The 22374-nt window shown below is 33.2% G+C and overlaps 1 protein-coding gene across 1 annotated transcript; it reads left to right on the top strand.

The window, feature by feature from the left end:
- Positions 1-1664: 1664 nt before the first annotated feature.
- LOC143231484 (cysteine dioxygenase type 1-like) lies at positions 1665-16451 on the top strand. The gene is made up of 5 exons (XM_076466023.1): positions 1665-1828; positions 5824-5941; positions 9269-9380; positions 14687-14851; positions 16159-16451. Exons 1-4 carry the CDS (start codon positions 1746-1748, stop codon positions 14827-14829), a joined length of 456 nt encoding a protein of 151 aa, XP_076322138.1. The 5' UTR covers positions 1665-1745; the 3' UTR covers positions 14830-14851; positions 16159-16451.
- The last annotated feature ends 5923 nt before the right edge of the window (positions 16452-22374 follow it).

The raw sequence follows: 22374 nt of genomic DNA, 5'->3' as shown, positions 1-22374 counted from the left end.
GGCACAATCTTCGATGAATTACGCAGCCTCTTAAAGTTGTACCTCAGATTACAACTGAAAGACAAAAGGTTTGATTTCCTTGTTGTTTTATAACGTTAATTTTTCAACAATACTAAATCGGAAATTAAGTTTCATCTTTGAAGTTATTTGTTATAGAAATATTTTTGTATTTTACATTATTCCATAGTAAAGTACTAGGTAAAAAAAGTGGTCCTCTATAATATGTACAATCGTTTTAATACTGCAAAGATAGTGAAAATCAGGATAGGCGCCAGGATGTCTTAGTCCAGATTAAAGGTTAAATGTGAGAAATATACACGCCTCACCTAAAATTCACAGAGTCAAATTACAAATAATAGATAGTGAAATAGGAAAAGCGAAGAGGTGTTACACGAGGCTTTGTGCGTAGATATAGTTGATGTGCCTCGTTCAGCGCTGGTAAGAGAGGATTGATTACAAGCTATTTATCAAAATTAGAAAAATATTCAAAAATTGATTAAAATATGTGTATACTAATGTTTTGGATAAAGACGTATCACAATTAAAATGAGAAATAAAGTAAATCTGAATTTTAGAATTTTTTACATGTTATTTTTTACTGTTTGAACAAGCTCTGAAACATGAATAAATAATGTTTATTACATCCCTGAGTGATTCAGTAGTAGGTATAAGGGTTTATAACGTTAAGTATCTGGTTTCGACACCCATGATAAGCGGAGAAATAATATGTGCTTAACAACAACAAACACAACAATATTCGCTACCACAGCTGCTATATAGGTACTATTCTTATTAGTCTATTTTGTAGATAAAACTGGACATTTTTATATTATTGTTAGAAGAAAATGACAAAAGCAACAACCTTGTTTCACAGGTTTTGTTAGCTTTAATGACTGAGTCTTGATCTCACTGCCATTAGCAACAGTTTCCGTATACGATGACGTGGGATTTCTAGATGTTACCAAGCCGCATTACTACTGAACAGCTCGTGACGCGAGCACTCCACGTCAGCCATCGTTTTTAGAATAAATCACTTAAATTTGTTGAAAAAAAATTAATATCTTAAGACAAAAAGTACAAAAATATGTTCGAAAATATAAAAAAGGGAGTTGTTTATCACGTGTGTGACGTTAAAGTAGTGAAAACGTGATTTATTCTATTGAGAAGAGGAGTAGTTTTATATCACAATACGAGTGGAAAAATATCATATAATAACAAATAGAAATACAGCAGATAAAAAAAACAGATTTTAAAAAGGTTTACTACACTTTTAACTCATCAATTGAAGTGTTGGATTAAAGTCCAATATTTCAAAAGGTTTGGAGTATTATGGTTCGTGTTCGTCAGGATATCACAATTTCAATTATGGATGAATCTCAAAAGTGACCATATAAGGATATATACACAAGCATCATGATGATAAGGTTAATTTTAAAAGTATTACAGATACTGCACTGTGAATGGCTGACTGGAATAACGTTCGTGTAAGTAAAATGCATGTATCCTAGGTAACCTTGCTGATGTTTCCTGATTGGATGTAAATAATATACAACTATAGGCTGACAAATATAAAAATCTGTTGGCTAAATTCCAGCATAAGAAAAATTAAACAAATTACATAAAACGTATGAATCATGAACTTAATGCATTCCTTTGTTCGCGTTAGTTGCAAGCAACCTAGAATACGTTGTTTCAATGATCTTATTAAGGAGTTGCACCGAATTTTTGAATCAGACTCGGTAAATATGGAGTATGTACAACATGTGATGGCATTGTATAGAAGTAACCCGAAAGAATGGAAAAAATTTGCGAAGTTCGAAAGAAACAAGTAAGTACCATTAGATACTCCCATGATAAACAGATGCTTTAGTGAAGTATTTGATAAAGTTGAACGGTGATCGTTGAAACACATAATCAAACATTATTTCTTGTATCAACAAAACTACTATCACTATTTCCAATCGGCCTGGCATGATCAGATGGCTAGGGGAGCTTGACTCTCAATCTGAAAGTCATGGGATCGAATCCCCGTTACACCAATTATGTTCGCCCTTTAAGCCATGGGAGCGTTACAATGTTGCGGTCAATCCAATATTCGTTGGTTGACAGTTGGCGGTGGGTGGTAATGACTAGCTGCCTTCCCTCTAGTCTTACACTGCTAAATTAGGGACGGTTTGTGTAATTTTGCGCGAAATTCAAAATAAACAAATTATTCCTGGTCAATCGCATTACCTGACATCTATAGAGAGCACAGAGAATTACAATTTAAAACATTTGAAAATCAAGATACACGGCAAAAAAAATCTGCCAAAGAATAGTTGTTAATAACATATAGTGTCTATTGAACTGTTACTTCACACACTATATTCCAAGGCAATCCGTCAAGAAATACACGGATATAAAATCTCCAGTTTTGATTAACTCGATTCCTGTTTTCTTCTTCGCACCGAAAGTATGGAAACCTTATTCAGTAAAAAATAACCCCAAAACCCTTAATTTTTAGAGTTTCATTTTCAAATTCGGTACACTGATAGATAGTTACACCTTACAGTGAGGTGTCAAACTTGGTATAAATATAAGCCACATGTGCAAAGGTATTCAGCAAAAAACGCACAATTTTGACCAAACCTTTTTCGCTCGCCTACAGCATCACCTAAGAGTAAAAGTGTGTCGTTTTCAGTGTTTTGTTAGATGGCTAAACTATAGGGTGAAGGTACATAAAGATACAATAATATTGGTTAGGCCAAGCAAAATAGAATAAGAGTTTCTAGTTCAAGTTTTCAAAGGAATAATAAGGGTGGACTGTTATTATTGATTATTCATTAACAAAATTTTTAGCACAAATTTGGTAAATGTTATGAAATTATCCTAATCAAAGAGTATTTCGCGTCATAAGATATTTGTGTAAATAATGATGTTGAATACGGCTGTACGGAGGGCCTGCCGGTGATGACAAGAAACTGTTAATCTAGTTTCCCTGGCGTTACTATAAAGGTGGCTATTAACACAGTTGTAGAGGTAAAACTAGCACCAAATATTCTAAATGATCTGGTTGGTTCTGCAAAATATAGGTCTGTTCCGAATAATAGGGTTGCTGTCTTTAAGCTAATGTTGGTTACTATCGAGTGTCACTTTTCTTACTTGCTGTAGTTTGTTGGTGTGTTTTTACAAAAAATCATTCTAATTAATTAAAAACACCTAAGGTGGGAAAAAATGTGGGGATAAAAAGGTGTGAAATAAAATAAGAAAACCAAAGCTGGTTCCCAAACTACTGAGTACAACGATAGGATTGATGAGAATCTTATAGTGAACATTAATTCATAAGTGAGTAAGGATGCCTATTTTATTTTACGTTCCATTATACCCAAAGTTGAACAAGAAACAAACCTGGTTAAATTATAAATGAATATTTGATGTAAAACATTTAGCAATGCTCTAAGTATAGCTACATTTTGGATACTAATTTTGATTCCATTCCTCTAAGTGGTAAGTTGAATCCTTTTTTTTTTGGCTGCCCCTTTGTGTAGGTGTAAGTGCTTTCTTATAGCAAAGCCTCATAATGCTATCTGCTTAGTTCACCAAGGGGAATCGAACTTCTGATTTTAGCGTTGTAAATACGTAGATTTACCGCTGTAGCAGCGAGGGACACCTTTTTGTTACACTTAAAGTGTTTTTGATTAGATTTATGAGATCTTTATTCTTTTAGGTTGATCTAGTAATTTTCTTAACCAAGTGCAGCTGAGAACTAAAATTTACAGTAATTTGTAAGTTTCATCTATATTTAGTAAGCGTAGACTAGTTTTTCACTGCATAATTGGGGACGGCTAACGCAGATAGCCTTGGGTAGTTTTGCGCGAAATTCCAAAAATAAACAAACTTAAATTAAAAAGAAAATATGAAAGTGGTAGAATAATATAATAATATTTCTAAAACTTATATGAAACTTTACAAAATAACAGTTCAAGGTACACTATTGGATTGTTTGCCCCCAAGTGAGCGTACAACTTTAAAATATGATGTGTATTTGTCGGTCACCGAGTGCGCTCGCCATTTTGTACGTGGAGGTGTTATGCTCTAGCTGTCAATCTAGCTGTTCCTTGATAAAGTGTAGCCTAAGAGTTGGCGGAGGGTGGTGTTGACTATCTGGAGGCGATTAGCTCAGGTAAACCTCGATTAAGTTTGTTCGAAATAAAAAAACACAGAACAAAACTTCGTTTTCCTCATCCATATTTGTTTTATTCGGCGTGTCCTTTAAGGTTAGCGTTAATTATTTGTCGATTATTCAATGAAACAGTAATTTCAGTTGTATAAAATTTGTTCATTACATGCTCGAACTATCACCACACATTGTTGCATAGTTTATAATGTTTTGAATTATCACCACACTTTATGATATAGCTCATCACGTGCTTGAATTATTTCCACACATTGTTGTATAGCTCATCACGTGCTTGAATTATCACCCCACGTTCTTGGAATTATTATTTGGTACTGCACCGTTTCCAACTTGAAACATTTTTTTTTTTTTATGATTTATAAAATGACTTAGAAAAAAAAAGACAATTGTCTGCAACAAGCTCAGTTCTACTATTCCTGAGTGGTACAAAAGATAAACTAGATTATCGTTTATCAGGTAAAATTTTATTTTCACCTGGTTTACACTCATGAACGTTCAGTTAACAGTCACGATAAACAAACTTCGGTACGTGACTCTCGAGTGTTATTGATATTACTCGCTCACCAGACCAATATACTAACACCCCGTGTACTGAATGTCGTGTTCATTACCAACCACCGAATAACTTCAGAGTAGTAGTAGCAGAAAGCTGTGTTTATAATGGAGAGTACTTGTGCTGTAAAACTGTATTTATTTATCCTAAAGATTTAAGAACGATAAAAAACTAGACCAAGTTTACACGCAATATGAGTGTATATATATGTATATATATATTCAAAGTCTAGCTAGTATAAATAATATAATTTACTAAATAGTTAGTTTTGTAAATACGTTTAAGTTTTAAATAAGAAAATAAACCCAATTTTGACATAGAATATAACTGTGTTTTCCTTTACAGTTATATTTAAACTTAACAACTGAAACATACTTTTGTACTATCTATTTTCTAAAGTTTGTACTTTACGATATTAAAGTTTTTTGCTACACGAATATGTCCAAAACATTAAACATTTAATCATCATATTTTTTTAATAAGATTAAAGGGAAAGACCACGTATGCACGGAATAAGTAAATATATATATATATATGTAATCCAGATATAGGTACTTTATTTTTTCAAACAGTTAATGTTTTTACATATGCTCGAGTGTTTTTAAGTGTTATTTGTTTGAAGTTAAGCCCAAAACTGTACAATGGACTATCTGTGCGCTGCTCACCACTAGTATCGAAACCCGGTCTATAGCACTGTAAGTCCGCAGACATACTGCTGTGCCGTGCCATAGGGAGGCTTTTAATATTATCTGGAGCGTATAGGCAGTTCTCTTCTTCGAAATTTACTGTCAAAATGTCCGCAGCTTTTAACGTAATCCCTATATTGAATAAGATATCGTTTTCTGCAGGGTGTACATTAGAAAAGTTGACGTTGTAAAAAAACAAAAAAAAGCATCATTATAAGAAATGTCATTTAATCATGTAAGAAATGTTTGTTAGTTAAAACTTTTTTTCTCACAATTCCAATTTGATTGGATTTGTTTATTGAATGAATCTAAAATACACTCCATTTAAAATAAATACAGTAAGTGAGAATACAAGTTCTGGTTTAAAAAAATGTATTTTCCGTTGACTTATATTTCCTTCTAATTAGATACACACGTAATTTGGTAGACGAAGGAAACGGAAAGTTTAACCTCATGATTCTAGCTTGGCCAGAAGGTCAAGGCAGCGACATACACGACCATCCAGGATCACACTGTTTTATGAAGGTAAGTTTTACGTTTCCTAAGATTTTGCGTTAATCTATTTTTTTTTCTGTAATGGGTGAGACGAACATCATTAAACTGCGTATTTCAGTACATTAATTTACGTACACGATCATTTATTTAAGTCTGTTTGTATTTTTAGTATCACTTCCTGCCTTTATTACTCGCTTTTATGACTATGCTGTATTTCACATTTTTAATACCTTCAAAATGTTCTCCATCTACGCTTTGTCATGAATTTCGCGAAAAGCTACACGAGGGTTACCTGCTCGAGCCATCCGTGATTTAGTAGTGTAAGACTAGAGGGAAGGTAGTCAGTCATCACTACCGCCGCCAACTCTTGGGCTACTCTTTTACCAAAGAATAGTGGGATTAACCGAACATTATAACGCCTCCACGTCTGAAAGGACGAGCATGTTTGGTGTGACAGGGATTCGAACACGCGACTCTCAGATTACAAGTCGAATACCTTAACCACTTGACCATATCGGGCTCTCACGGAAAAAGCAGAACAAATATTTTTGCTATGCCACGAATATGCTGCTTATTTAATGTACGTCCCGAGTAGACAGTAAACACAATCAAAACAGTAGAAACTGGAAGGCAATTAGTTACAGTAAGTAAATTATTAATGTAAAATAAATGATTAAATAGTCACAGATAAAATAGGTCTACTAGGAAAAGTAATGCTTATAGACAAAAATGAAGTAAATAATGATCTTTTTATTGATATTCAAGGAATGTTCACAACTGCATATATATATATATATATGTAATTAAGGTTTGTTACACTCAAATGGTTTTAGAAATAATACCAATAAACGTTCTCAACTAATTTTATTACAGGTATCATTTGAGAGTATTTGTGAAGACATCTTGTGAAAAATAATTTTTATTTCAGTCCATACCTACGAATTCACAGCAATGTATTGATTAATTCATAGACTCTCTCTGCGATACTTATCAGCAGAAGCAGTTTTAATGATAGAAAAGCCTTTCCTGAATCAACGTTTTTTGTTGTTGTTTTCTTTGAAATGTCACGCAAAGCTACTCAAAAGCCTAATACTCTAATACTGAACTGAGAGACCACGGGAAAGGTAGATAATTATTAGTCGACGTTACTAGGGTTCCATTACTATTGTTTCAACGATTAGTGACATCTACCGGCATCAATATAGTGTAACTATTATACTCAAACTTGATACGTGCTTTTGTTTCGTCAAGATAAGGAATTGATTTGTTTGGTTTGTTTTGAATTTCGCGCAAAGCTACACGAGGGCTATCTGCGCTAGCCGTCCCTAATTTAACAGTGTGAAACCAGAGGGAAGGCAGCTATTTATCACCACCTACCGTCAACTCTTGGGCTACGTTTTTACCAACGAATAGTGGGATTTACCATCACATTTTAGTGCCCCCATGGCTGAAAGGGTTAGCATGTTTAGTGGGAAGGAGATTCAAACCTCGGATTACGAGTCGAGTGCCTTAACCACCTGGCATGTCGGGCCCAAGATAAGGAGAACAATTACTTATTAGGGCATTTCCGGCTTTTTGAGGAAATGACGGGCAAGATTAATTAATAATCAAGGGTAAAGTATTAAAACGAATAAAATGAAAACGGAAAAAGGAATTATCAAAAGGAAAATTTGTTCATAAAATTACTCATATTAAAGAGAATAAATAGTAAACTCAGATAATTTTAAACGTATTGAGACAGTTATATTTTATCAGAAACAAAAGCAAGTTTATATCTTTTATAGGTTTTTACTTGCTAACCACAAAATCAACCGTTGATATAACTATGACGCTTAATTTGCAATAGAATATCCGCTTCTCATAAAATCAACCATGTTTAGATACTTTGGTTTCCACGTGTAGTATATCAACAGATGAACCTACTATAGATGCCTACGCCTAGAGCAGCAATGAGTAACTCTTGAGGATATGAAGGAGAGGTCGGATATTCTTTGTAACTGTGAGATTACGCCACCTTTAATTAAAATAACAGATAAAATGTGAAGATTTTTTTCTTAAACAACAACTGATAATTATCTGGACATTGTAAAAATTTCACGCGTAAAATTTGAAAGTCTTCTGACGCATAAAAGTATTTTTAATCTTGAAATCCAAATTCGTATGTTGAATAGTCAACATGCGAAAAAAAGGCATGGAAAAGCATTTCTTGAAAATCTTAAAACGTAATTTCGAAATCTGATATTTTTTATAATAAAGTATTTTTCTGTTTATTAATAATGTATATAATTTGGTAAAGATACGCTTACTCATTTGAAAGCAACAGCGTGAAAACTATAACAAACACAAATAACCTATTTCTTATACATTCATTATTGAATATCAGTATCTTTTATCTGCCATCTGTGAAAAAAGACTAGGCTTACTAAAATCGTAGCAGAGTATTCACAACCTGTTTACCAAATTAAACATTATAATAGCACTATGTCGTACAAACAAGTGTTTCAGTGTTACTTTATAAAGCTAAGCTCTGTTTTTAAAGGTACTTTAAAAGAGCTCTAGAAGCTATTAACGCCTCAAACATAACAAGAAGACATTTTTCATTCTACCATAATGGTCAGCCATCTGGATCTTTCTCAAGTTCTTAACCGTATCATACTAATTCACGCATCTCTTTTGTTCTGAGAGTTTAGAACTTGGAAGTAAAATATGGAACTCTAAACTCATGTTTATTTTATATCTAATGCAACATGATGGGCTACTCTGTATAATTCAAAACTGCTGGAAAATGTCCTAACTTTGAAGTAACCCATTTTATTATATTTGCCAATGAAAGCTGCTACAACTTTAGCCATATGCCAACTTTTTTAAAAAAAACAAAACATTACCTCATTGGATGATAAGTAGGAAGTGTCACGTCACCAGAATAGAACAATGTGCAGAATTTCTCAAAGTTAGACTAGTTGTTGGTAAGTCACATGAATCATCGTTTACACTGACAGCTTTTAATGATACTCATATGTTAAAGAACAGATTTTGTATTAGAAATGTCACAGTGAGTCAACACGTTTTCTGTGCAGCAAATGCTATTTGGTGAAATTTTGCACGTACTCTTTGAAGACCAAAACATACTTTAATCAGATGTAGTGTCATGCATATGTTTCCACATGAAACTTGAAACTAAAGTAATTTATGTGTAAAAGAGGATTAAAAGTTTTGTTGTCGAAATTATATGTCATCTGCCAAGATAGATAATGGCACACACACACACACACACACACATATGTATATACATTCAAATGTGTCTGTTTGAAATAAACGTACGATATTTTGTTTTTAAAACATTGTCTTATTTTACAGCAACTTTCTGGAACGTTAAGAGAAATTCGTTATATTTGGCTTTCAGAAAAGCAAGAGATGAAGCCATTTAAAGAAACCATACTATATGTAAACGATGTTATTTACATAAACGGTAAGACAAGTAAAATTATTATTGAACTTCATTTTGTTTGTTACGAAATGTATTTTCTCCGAAATAAAACAACTTTTCAGACTTCAGTCTAAACATTATTATATATATATATAATGGAACTGATGTGATAACATATTTTTTACAGAAAACACGAAATGGTAAGTTATGTATATTTGTTTTGCTTTGAAATGGTAACCATTACAATGTCGATAAAATAAATATATAATTTATCAGAAAATAAAGAAAGATATTTCATGAAATTCGTTAGAAACATTAACGAAATTATTTTTGCGTCTGCGAGGCGAGAAAATTAAAATCGACTCAGTCATCATATGTTTGGTTCTGTTTTTTTTTTGGTGATCAAGTGTGTGCTTATCTCTCTTTTTGTCAACTGTTTTTTGTTGATGTTAGTAATTTTTAAGTGTAGGTGCTTGTCGTTACATATAAATACATGTTTTAGCAGCAAGGGGATCAGTCCACAAGCTGAGCGATCAAGGATTTTAGGCAGATAAGTTTCCTATCAGGCTTAAAAAGTAATAATACTCGCTTGGTGTGCCAACCACCTTCGTTTTATTGATCGTTTGACAAAAATGAGACATAGATTTAATCTAAAGATGGTATAATACAAATCAATTATTACATTTCCTAAGTAAAGATTTTCAAGCATATTAAAACGTCGTGCAGATTGGCTGTAGGTTTTGTTAATATTGCAAACAACTTTTCTCAGTCGCTAAACACAGTTCCGGTTAAACAAAAAAAACTGCATAATTTCAGTTACAGAAAAGAATGAAAAGGCGAAAAATCAAATCCAAATATTCTTTTTACGCCATTCTGTATGGTAACGATCCCATAAGAGTAACTTCTTAATAAAAGTGTATGTATTAGAGTTAGGTTGCTGGCGTATAACATAACATTATTAATATTAATTTCAGACTCACATTATTGGCAAGAACTATATATATTACGATGAGAAAAGGTATAAAAAGGGAAATACTCAGAGAAAGTACTCGGGAAAACTACTGTTTATCGAGTACATTCTTGTGTTGATAACCTACAAAATGGTGGGTGTCATTCGGGAAATCACGAAGTACCACACCAGTATAAATCCTGTAAAATTACTGATATTCTCGCAGAAGTAGCAGTGTGAATCCAGTCATGGTTCCCGTGACTAGAAAACCACGTGAGAAGCGCGTAATAGATCAAACATTGTGATTATTAAGAACCCACCGTGTGAATGATTGTGACAAGACTCCTTGTTCTACTAGGAACAGTATTGAAGACTCAAAAGACGCTTCGTGAGAATTGAGCTGCTAATAATAAAAGTGGTTGAGGTACAAACTCTTCAAAAGTGGTCTTGGGTATAAGGGTATGTCATTTATAAGAAATTCGATGGCTGTGTACTGTTAATGCCAATGACCTAGCTGCAAAAATACGTGTCTATGTCACCTTGGGAAGATTAAGATGTACATTAGCACAAATAGTTTCGTAAACTGTTACCAGGAAGAGTAACCAACTCAGAAAATTGCAATGACTACAAGATCATGAACAGCGAAATGAACAAAGTTAAAACATCTTCTTTATACAACAAAATCCAAATCCAAATTGTTCAGCCACAATCAAAGAATGGTATCACAAGCATGGTAGGAGATAGTACAAGTTGTGGTTGAATCGCTACTAATGGTTTCACTAACATACAAAATCTGATCCATAACCAGATTTTGACCCATCCTGCCATGTCCACAGAAACCCGACACATTAGGCAACGATACTTTTTCCAAACACATAGTAAATATGAAACGATATCTTACCGGTTAAGAGATCGATTGAACACTTATGAGCAATGGGAATATTCTTGAGGCTGTGTAGATTTGTGTAAACCCCGTGAAGGTCAAAAGGTGACCAAAGTAGATTACAGTTCTGCCCAAATGATGTCTTTAGTCCATAAAATTTCCTTTAGGACCTATTTTAGCTACTTCTTGAGTAGCCATCATTCTTTCAATTCTAGGTTAATAGAACACTGCTCCTATCACCTCAGAATGATTATTGACAGTGCAAACCATAGTTTTGGAGTCGACTTCTTCCATACTAATTGGGTGGCTATTTAGTGATCCCTGATTTGGAGCAATTTTCACAACTGAAGTTATAGCAGAAGGCTCTTTGAGCCTAGCTTCTACGTATGTTTTATCATCTGTGATTTTCATGATGGAGGCAGTCATAATTATTTCCCCATTATTAACGCCTTTATCATTTGGAAACCTGTAAACTGTTATGCCAATTGGATTTCTTTAAAGACCTTCCAGAGCTTCCGAATCTTATTGTTGTCAGTAAGTAAATTCACAGACATCAGAGCAATTATATCATTTGACCAAGTATCCTATCACAAGTAGTTTTGTCTGTCAGACTTGAAGTTAGGTAAATATCACTGTGATTATAAAACTATCTTAGGTTTTGACTCGCATGAGAATTCTAGATAATTTCACAACTAAGGTACACTAAGAAAATTCTCCTGAGTATTTAATTGAATGGATTTACCCAAGCAATATAGAAGTGTGCTTTTCACTGTTTTCTCTCGGCAGCTTAAATTAAAAGAATTTCCACATCTTTTCTGCTTCATATGTCATAGCCATAAAAACTGCAGGACAGTCTCAGCCTTCCAGATTTGTATTTTTTCACTTACAGAAATATTTGGGAGGACGATGCTTCTCAAGTGTTGGTTCTTCCTCATCAGATTGTTTGTAAACAGCAGAAGCAATACTTGCAGTATATATCAGCTGATGTGAGTTTATTATAATTCAATAAATTTTTCACCTTATCTATCCCAAAGCTGCATACTTACAGACAATATGAAAGAGAAATTAATTAAAGTGAATAATAATAAGAGAAATAAAGCATTCATTTAATTTATTTGCAACAAAATTTTAATTTGTAAGATATAACTGTGCTAATAAGTAATTAAACTCTCAGTACACAGCTGATCAACCCAAAGTTGAGTGGGTGAATGATGCTGTGTTGATAAGTTTTCTGTGAGGTAAGGAAACTTAACTCTTGCTTACAAAGCAATTGCACATTACTTTACAATTAATAAACAAATAAATGTTGGTGATAGGTGGAGATGCACAAATTCCACATTACTTTAGAATTAATAAACAAAGGAATATTGGTAACAGGTGAAGATGTACCAATTTCACCTTACTTTACAATTAATAAACAAAGAAATGTTGGTGATAGGTGGAGATGCACCAATTTCACCTTACAATTAATAAACAAAGAAATATTGGTAATATGTGGAGATGCACCAATTTCACCTTACTTTACAATTAATAAAGAAAGTAATGTTGATAATAGGTAGAGATTATCCAATTTCACCTTATTTTACAATTAATAAAGAAAGAAATATTGGTGATAGGTAGAGATGCACCAATTTCACTTTGCTTTACAACTAATTGACAAAGAAATGTTGGTGATAGGTGGAGATGCACCATTTCCACATTACTTTACAATTAATAAACAAAGAAATGGTGTTAATAGGAGGTGATGCACTATATGAACCGTAGATTGAAGCAGCTTTCTCTGTGTTTTTTTTTTTGAAGTTAAGCACAAAATTAAACAATGGGCTGCTAATTTGTAGTGTTGTAAGTACACGAAACATCTCACTTTGTCATGAGGAGGATAGTTATCCAACACTAAGTCGAAAATAAAATAATACTGATGAAAACTTGTTTAACACACTTTAAATAAATAGTAGTTATTGATTGATTGTTTGTTTAGAGTTAAGCAGAAAGCTACACAATAAGCTATTTGTGCTCTGCCCATCACGAGTATCGAAACCCGGTTTCTAGCTGTTTGAGTTCACAGACATAAAGTTGTGCCACGGAGGGGGGAAGATGAAAATCTTAGTGTTACAGTAGGTTTTAAAAGATCACACTGACTGGCCTTATGTTTTCATAAGAGCATAAACTTGTATACAACGTGTCACACACGTAACTAAACACATTCTTCACTAAACTAAGAATCAAACTCTTCCATCTAAATAAGAATCTCAAGAAAGAACTTTAGAATGCTTTTGTCATCCTCCATGGTAATAATTCTCCATTACATAAACAGCAACTTCCAAGTAAAACCGTTTATCTTCATATAATTGAGCCATGAACATGTAAGCCACTGAATATTGGTTCGCCACTTATGTTTTCTTCCAGTATTTGCGTAAAAAATCTTAAATTGCAGGCTTCGCATTGAAATTTATAACGGAATTTAACCCACGATGAAACTGAAACAATTTTATAGAAAGGAAATTAACGTACACTTAACGTATCAAGTTTACTGTATGTCGGACAATGTAAAAGTGATAACAATAAATACCACACAATTGTCTGAATGTTTTATATATGTCTAATTTCCTCCTACAAAGTTAATTATATATATATATATATATACATTTATGTGTTTCCTTAATATTCATCAGAAAGTTATTTGGGAACATGATGCTCGGATTTTATATTCTACATACAACAGAATACATATTAAAGCTTTGTGTGTCTCCTTGTCCCGAGCCGAATCCAAATCACACCAAACGTGCCTACTTTTTCAGAGCTTAAGAGAGCTTTTTTAAATATGAATTATTGTTTTGATATTTTACAATATTTAAATATATTGCAGGAAATATTAAATATGTTTGTTGTGTTTTTCAAAAGGGAAAATTTCACTGACAAGACCTATTAAGATATGAACGGCTCGGCACGACCAGGTGGTTAAGGCACTGGACTCGTAATCCGAGGGTCGCGGGTTCGAATCCCTGTCACAACAAACATGCTCGACCTTTCAGCCGTGGGGGCGTTATAATGTTACAGTCAGTCCCACTATTCGTTGGTAAAAGAATAGCCCGAGAGTTGGCGTTGGGTAGTGATGAGTAGCTGCCTTCCTTTTAGTCTTACACTGCTAAATTAGGGACGGCCAGCGCAGATAGCCCTCGTGTAGCTTTGCACGAAATTCAAAAACAAACATAAAACAATTGTTTGAAGATTCTATAAGGAATGAGTCTATTGTTTACTTAGTACTTCTTTTCTATGTAATTAAAATAAACTATATTTTTTTTAGGTTATGACAAACTTAAAGTTGTATCTTCTATAACACTAAATGACTAGTGCAGAAAAAGTAACTTGTAAAGTGAGTATTTATTTCAAGGGATGTTAATCAATGATTACCTTGTTCCTTTATCTTATATTTTATAAGCTGAATAACTCGTACTTTCAAAAAGTCATAGAAAAAAAAAGCAAAGCATAATACTAACCAGAACTGTTATCTTTCAGATTCACTCGGTCTTCACCTTGTGAAAAATGGGAGCTATTCTGAACCAGCTGTTAGCTTGCATTTGTACTGCCCTCCGTTTAGCCAATGTCACGTTTATGATCAGAGAACCGGTCATTACAGTTTAAAGGATATGTCATTTTGAAGTAAAAATGTGAATCACACTGGTGAGCATATGAAATATTTAACAAGCTCAGAAAATGAGTATGAGATTTTTTTTTTTTTCGTTTCAAATATTCCAGATGCTTTTAAAGCGGCATTTCTGGATAACATGATCTACTTTATTGCGAACCATCAAACTTGAAAATTGTGCATGTCGTTAAAAGCGCTGGATAGATTATTTAAACAATAAATGCAGTTGCTTAACAAAGGAAGTGAAACGACTCCAGAAACGTATAATTTAATGTATTTGAGGCATAAGATCAATATCCTACTTGGAATTATTTACGAATTACTTCTCCAAATAGAATTTACAGACCTCAAAACAGATGTACAACAATCACAACCATATATTTTAAAATATTGCTCAAGAAAATGGTATATATATATATTATGTAATTGATAAATGTACACTCTTCTTGTGACACCCATTAGGTAAAATGTTATTAAACAAAACAATTAAAACTAATTAGTATATATTATTTTAGGTTCTATCGTGTACTGTTACCCGCTGGTACAACTCCAAAATCAGAGGTTTGAGTCCCCTCGGTGGACACAGCGGATAGCCCGATGTGGGTTTGCTAAAAGGAAAACACACACATACACACATTATTATATATTAAAATCTTGTTTCGTTTTCATCTTCAAATATTCAAAGTTTCTTTCATTGAATTACGTCACATCCGTTGACTAGGGCCTAATTAAGTTTTCATAGGAGTGAAAACATGAATGCTATCTTTCTAGACTGTATTAGTAATATCTTTACTACTATCATAATGTTCCTTACGCATAAAAAGGCATATTTTGTGACGGGATTCAATCCCGCGACCGTAAATGTAGGAGTATAGTGCACCCAAAACCAGTCTAGATCGGGTGTCTTTATTTCGTCTAGTCATATGACCTATCTCATTTTTAAGTTGGAAACAATTGTGTTATTATCACATCGTCGTATGTCTAGAGAACAATTGACCAGCCTCATTCAGTTCATTCTCATCTACCTTCAAATCAACATAAAATACTTAATTTTACAATTAATCATTTAAGCACTGGACACTGTTACATAATTTACTCTAACTTAAGTCATTAAGTTAACATCCCTGCTTCCCTCCTTCTACGTGTAAATCTAAACTAAGGTATATTTTAACTTCTGAGTTACTTACGTTGTTATGCTACTTGCTTTGAAGTTTCAGATTCTCTCTTTAGTAATGTCAAAACCTTTCTATACTTCTTTATGATTACAATTGAATTAAAGAGATATGTTTTTAAGGTTCACATCTCACGCTCAGATTTAAGTTATTTTTGTTCTTTTCTCTAGGAATCCGACAAATGAATCACATGCAAAGTCACAATGAAAGAATACGAAAATAAATGAAAATGTAGAACCTAATACCGTCTTGACAAAGATGTATAACCAACAATTTTCTTGTGCTGAGTTTACTTTTATGTGGAAGCTCTGAGTCAAGTTCTACATATTTGATGAGAAGTGTCCTACTTCAATATTAATCATGTTCTACCTATCCTATTTCGGCTCGTATGTGTTTGATAACAATCTTATTACACAAGTAAGGAATGTTAGAAAATAAAACATACTTTTATATAGATAACAAAGTCAACGAAAAACAAGTTGTATAGTTAATGCTTAATCCAAGAACAGCATTATACAGACTGCGATTTATCATCTGTAATGGGAATGTTTCAAAATAAAAATAATTATTTGTTAAAGATGAATTTTATTTTTCTTATTTATCATTTCTCTACATGTTCCAAGTGTTTTTTGAATTACACATGGTAGCGCAGCTTGAATGTGCATGTTTGTAGTTTTAACAAGTTAAACGTCTTCAGTAAAAATTTAATGAGAAAACCTAACATTTCTTACTTCTTTTTAGGGTTGCAAACTTTCGTAGCGTGTACAAGCAAAACTTGAAGATATGTTGTTAATACCCACAGCTCAACATGGTGCAATAGAATGTGATAAGGCGTATTACATTTTTACAACTTAACATACTTTACTAGTGTTGTAAGACAACTTAAATCGTATTAATTGCAGGCTAGCATGAATATTTTAGCGTATTATATGACAGTTTAAAGCGTAGGACTTACAGATTAACCCACTTCTCGAGCAGCTAAAATACAATCTCCATTTTTATTTCTGATAGGTTGGTATGAAAGTGTCTTGTGAGCAGTTTCAAGTGTATCAGGCCTACTTCGCGTAGAGTGGCGTGCTTGGGAAGTGTACCCTAAAACTAATTAGAATGAGCTATTTTTTACTAGTATATTTAAGCGATTAACATGCTTCAACAGCAAGTATATCAGGCCTACTTCGTGCAGAGTGGCGTGCTTGGAAAGTGTCCCCTAAAACTAATTAGAATGAGCTATTTTTTACTAGTATATTTAAGCGATTAACATGCTTTAACAGCATGTTGCATAACAGAAAATAATGTACCGCCATTTAGCTGGCCTTGCTTCAGAAAAATATCTGAAAACTTAGGATTATAAACATAAGGAATATAAAGAATTTCAGTTCCATGTACATAGTATGAACAGATAGCTGGCTACATATCAAGGATTATTAAATTAAAATGTTCACTTGAACATATCTACCTCACCTTATATGTACTCTTACCTAGTACTCCTAATTCCCATATGCTTTGGTCTTATCAAGAAAAATTGGCGTGAACTACACTTTTATGGGCAAGTAATATTTTTAATGTGTTCTTAATTATACTTGTAAAACCAAACCTGCGTTTTACGAAACTGAAGGTAATGATAGACAATGCACATTGCTTTAAACCAACAGTATATTAAGAAGTGTGTCTGGTTGTCCACATATTTAACACCAACGGTTTACATTAGGTTGTTGTAATTTAAATTGGTTGACTAACAGGCAAAAAGTAATAATTCTTGACCGCCTGGTCTGGTGGTTAGAGCACGTGGCTACCAATATGCGGTTCGCAGAATCGAAACCAGTGACCTAACAATCGCTCTTTCAGCTGTGGTGATGTTATAAAAAGTAATCCACGAGCTGGCGGGGATGGTGTTAACTAGCTATATTCCCTCTAGTCTGTAATTTCAAAATTAGGAAAGACAATCGAAAATTTAACAAGCCAACTAGGACTTTCCCTCCAGTAGCACGTTTAAGCACGTTTTCAATGTGTAGTTCAGGTAGCGTGGTGTCATCCTTATTCTGAATAGGGAGATAACCATCTGGGAACATACAGTTTATAATAGCTTATTTAATATTGTATGTCTCTAATAATAGCATTTTATCACTTTTTGAATTTCTTCATGATTTTTATATATATTTTAATCGAATACAGATAATAAGTAAGGGCGACGTAATTTTGTTACTTCTACTACACTATCACACAATTGAGAAATTTGGTACAGGCCTCGGCACAGGTTTTGATCTGTTCAATAAATAACAAATGTAAATATAATAATAAACTGAATTAAAGTCAGTTTATTTTTTTATTGAGAACTTAAAAAGTCCTATAGAAGAAATATGTATAACTTTTGAGCATCAAAACTCTAAAGCTGAATAAAGAATACTTTATTACGTGTAGATAATTATTAGTTATGTTATGCACACTGGAAAAATACAACAAAGTAACTACCAATCTTCTAAACTTTAAATAAACTATTCGCAAACTTCAAAATAAAAATTTTAAATATTATTTTGCACTTATATTTACGAATTAATTATTCATTTGTACGTTACGGGAATTATCGCACTTAGAAGAAAATAACATACTTTGTTCTAAAGGAAACTTTTTCAAAGATACTCGAATTTGAGTAGTACTGGATGTCTTGTCTTGAACTAGGAAACATTGAAAATACATTAAAACTTTAAAAGAAATTCTAAAGATTATCTTTATATCTCTCTAAACCTATAACTTTAGATCCATTTGACGAGCATCTCAGCTCTAGGAGAATTATTCTTCTGAAAGTTTTAGATAGGAAAAAGGTGATTATTCTGAAAAGTGGTCAAAGAAGGCCTATACTTTCTTCTATTTGCAGGGATTTGATAAGATTTATTAACAACATAATCTCGAGGGTTGGTGCAACATTCGATAATATAGATTTAGGTCTGGCATTTAACGTTTCACAACTGAACAGTAAGTTATTGTAAGACAGAAAGAAATGATTCTGCTTAGTTTAGTTTAATACTCAGTTCTAATAAACTTATACGAAAGCCTTTTCAATATTTTCCGCAACTAAAATCCTGAAACGATGGACAAAGAGGTAAACATTCAACCCGACTACGTGTAACAGTGCATGATTTATTAAATATTATTGATTTACATGATCTTTTGTGTAGATTACAGTGATTTAGTAAACGAGTCAAGCTACTACGCTTACAGTGAGGATTAATGCACTAATAAACTGCACGTGATCATTTTAATGGAGGAAAAACTGCTGTCTATCGTGTTCAGTTTTTTAAAACAGTTATCTGTCAGTTACATCCGATTTTATATGTGTATTAATTCGAATACGGAAAAAAATTGTATGAATGGCTAGGTTTGTAACATTTCTTTTATCAGTTATTTTTAAGTTAGTTTAGTTAGTTATCACCATTAGATTCCATCAAGGAACATAGGGTCGCAATCGCTTGCGGATTCTTCAACAGGTATTTAAGTGAGTAGGTTGTTAGCCCACTGCACCGAGCAGTCCCTAGTTTAGTAGTGTAAGACTAGAGGGAAGGCAGCTAGTCATCACTACCCACCGCCAACTCTTGGACTACTCTTTTACCAACGAATAGTGGGATTGACCGTAACATTATAACGCCCCCACGGCTGGGAGGGCGAGCATGTTTGGCGCGACGCGGGCGCGAACCCGCGACCCTCGGATTACGAGTCGCACGCCTTACGCGCTTGGCCTTGCCAGGCCATTATTTTTAAGTGGCCTGTCTACATTTGTGTAACACTGAAAACAAAGGTTCTAAAACACTTAAATTCAAAGTAATTTTCTTAAAAATAGTGATTGCTATTTGTAATTTACGTTATAAACTCATAGGCTCTAAAATATGTGCCTGAAACGTGCTCACCCTTTCAACCGCGAGAGCTTTATAATATGATGGTCAATCCCACTTTTCGCTGGTAAAAGAGTAGCCTAAAGATAACAGCTAAGTTAGAAACGGTTAGACCAAGATAGCCCTCGAGTAGCTTTGCGCGAAAATCAAACCAAACTAAACTTAAAAAATATGTCACATTTATAAGTGAGATGAGTAACATAAAATACAAGTTATATTATGAAAATGATTAAATCTACATTAGTGAGTGACGTGTCTTATGTTTGTTTGGTTTTAATTTCTCGGAAAGCTACACGAGAGCTATATGTGCTAATCGTTCCTAATTTAGCAGTTACAAACTAGAGGGTAGGCAGCTAGCCATCATCACTCACCACCAACTCTTGGGTTACTTTTTAGCAACGAATGATGGGATAGACTGTAACATTATAACGCCCTCACGGTTGTAAAGGCGAGCAGTTTTAATGGGATGAGGGTTCGAACCTATGACCGTTAGATTGTGAGTCGATCGCCCTAACCAAGGTATCTTACGAAGTAGGACCTCTACAACGGGAGAGGGTAAATCGTTTATTATATTTAACTTAGATTCACATATATAATATTTCAAATGAAAGTATTACTAAAGATCACAGGCTAAAATATGTGGACTTTTTCCCCCATATTCTTCCAGATTTGTCCATTTTGAATTTAAAATTGAAGGCGTGTAAAATAAAAGCAGCATGGTTTTAATTTTGTCACTCATAAGTCATTGTTCAAGAAGTCATTTTTTAATATTAGAATCACTCGTTGAACAGAAAGAAGAGATACTTGAAAAGTTATAAAATGTTTATTTTACTTTATTTAAAAGTTGATTAAAATCCATGTATAGATAAACTAGATTCTTTTCAATGAATGTACAATAAACGTAACATAAATCAACTCTCACGTATGCTAAAGAGTCACTTGCTCATTTTGAGTATGCCAAGGATCTAAGCCCTGCTGTTTGGTCGTTTCACATTCTATTGCATCCACCAGTAGCACCGTCAAAACACCAAAAGCAGGAAGTAGAAAATAACACGTGTTTAGTATGAAATGCCCTTTATAAAATAGTCCATAAAGCGTCTCATGTCAATATAACACAAAACAAACTATAGTCTTTGTTTTCTCAAGACGCTTATTATGGGTATTAAAACTTTTATTAAAATAAAATAGAGAACAATGTTTTGACCTTCTTAGGTCATCATTAGGTTAACAAAGAGAGTTTGCAACCAGGTACTGTCTTAAGAAAACATCCTTTCTCCAAGTGGGTTTTACGTCATCATGTAACTTCTAATCGTCTTTGTAAAAATAGGATAAATAAATGTCATATATCCTTGATGACGAGAAACTCACTTGTAATAAACATGTATTTCAGAACGACTGGTATGGGTATTAACACTTTTACTGATAAGCAGAAAATAATGTTTCGATCTTCCTAGGTCATCTTCAGGTTAACCTGAGATACAAATATACAGATACAGATACAAGGATGTATTATTTTCAACATTTGAATCATGGAAACAAACCATAAAAAACAAACTGTAAATGCTAGCGAAAGTAATTTATTTTGGAGGTATAAAGTAAAATTTCCCACATTAAGTAGTAACTGATTACATATGATATACACCGACCATCAAAATTAACTCACTTTCACATGCATCACTTGTAATTTAAAATGTAAATATTAGTCATGTTACGAACATGAGTATAATACACATATATAGAACAAGAGTTACGTGTAAGCTGTTATAAATCAAATATTGCAGAATATTTATTCAGTATCTTAGAGTCTTAGATTGGGTCTATATGTATCATTAGTTTGCACTGTACAGTAAAGTGATACAACTACTGTGAAAATTGAGTGGTTTCAATTCGGGATAATTTGAAACACTAAACTTTTGAAAACTAGACTGGAACTCACGTGCTCCTATTCTTACATATTAACGAAATTGCTCTCACGTTGTTTTACCATTTAACCATGTTATAATATACGTAAGTTACCATCTAATTTAGTTTCAGCCTAATCAAGTGCCGCCAAATTAAGTTAACGAGCTAACCAAGTTCCCATGTAATTAGGTTAACGCTTAAGTACAGCCGAACTAAGTTACAGAGCTAACAAAGTTACCATATAATTTGTTTACTCCTTGGTGCAACTGAACTAAGCTACTAAGCTGATATGCCCCCATGTTTTCAGTTTCGTTATTATATAATTTTTATTCAACTAATCCTCGTAAGGTGAATTATTATACTTAATTTTAAACTCAGTATTTTGTTTTATTTTATTTAGAATTATTTATTTATAAGTTGATATTAATGAAATAGAAACAGACTACTTCAACTTGCAACTAATAACACAAAATTCACACTTTTGATAAAAAAATCTTATATATGCTTATAATATGAAGTGTACCAATGTCCATACAACGGCTTGTAAAAAACTATAGATTTGTATGCTATCAGGTCAGAATAGTAGAAATACCCTTTTAA

This window comes from Tachypleus tridentatus, chromosome 11 (assembly GCF_004210375.1).
Source record: "Tachypleus tridentatus isolate NWPU-2018 chromosome 11, ASM421037v1, whole genome shotgun sequence".
NCBI lineage: Eukaryota > Metazoa > Arthropoda > Merostomata > Xiphosura > Limulidae > Tachypleus > Tachypleus tridentatus.
The sequence above is the reverse complement of the archived record's forward strand: the minus strand, read 5'-3'. Positions and strand labels throughout refer to the sequence as shown.

Excerpts from the sequence above, each read along its gene's own strand:
- LOC143231484 (XM_076466023.1), top strand. The coding sequence starts at position 1,746 with ATGGAGTATGTACAACATGTGATGGCATTGTATAGAAGTAACCCGAAA. Across the intron at positions 1,829-5,823 it reads GCGAAGTTCGAAAGAAACAA|ATACACACGTAATTTGGTAG; the intron begins GTAAGTACCATT and ends CCTTCTAATTAG. Across the intron at positions 9,381-14,686 it reads CGATGTTATTTACATAAACG|ATTCACTCGGTCTTCACCTT; the intron begins GTAAGACAAGTA and ends GTTATCTTTCAG.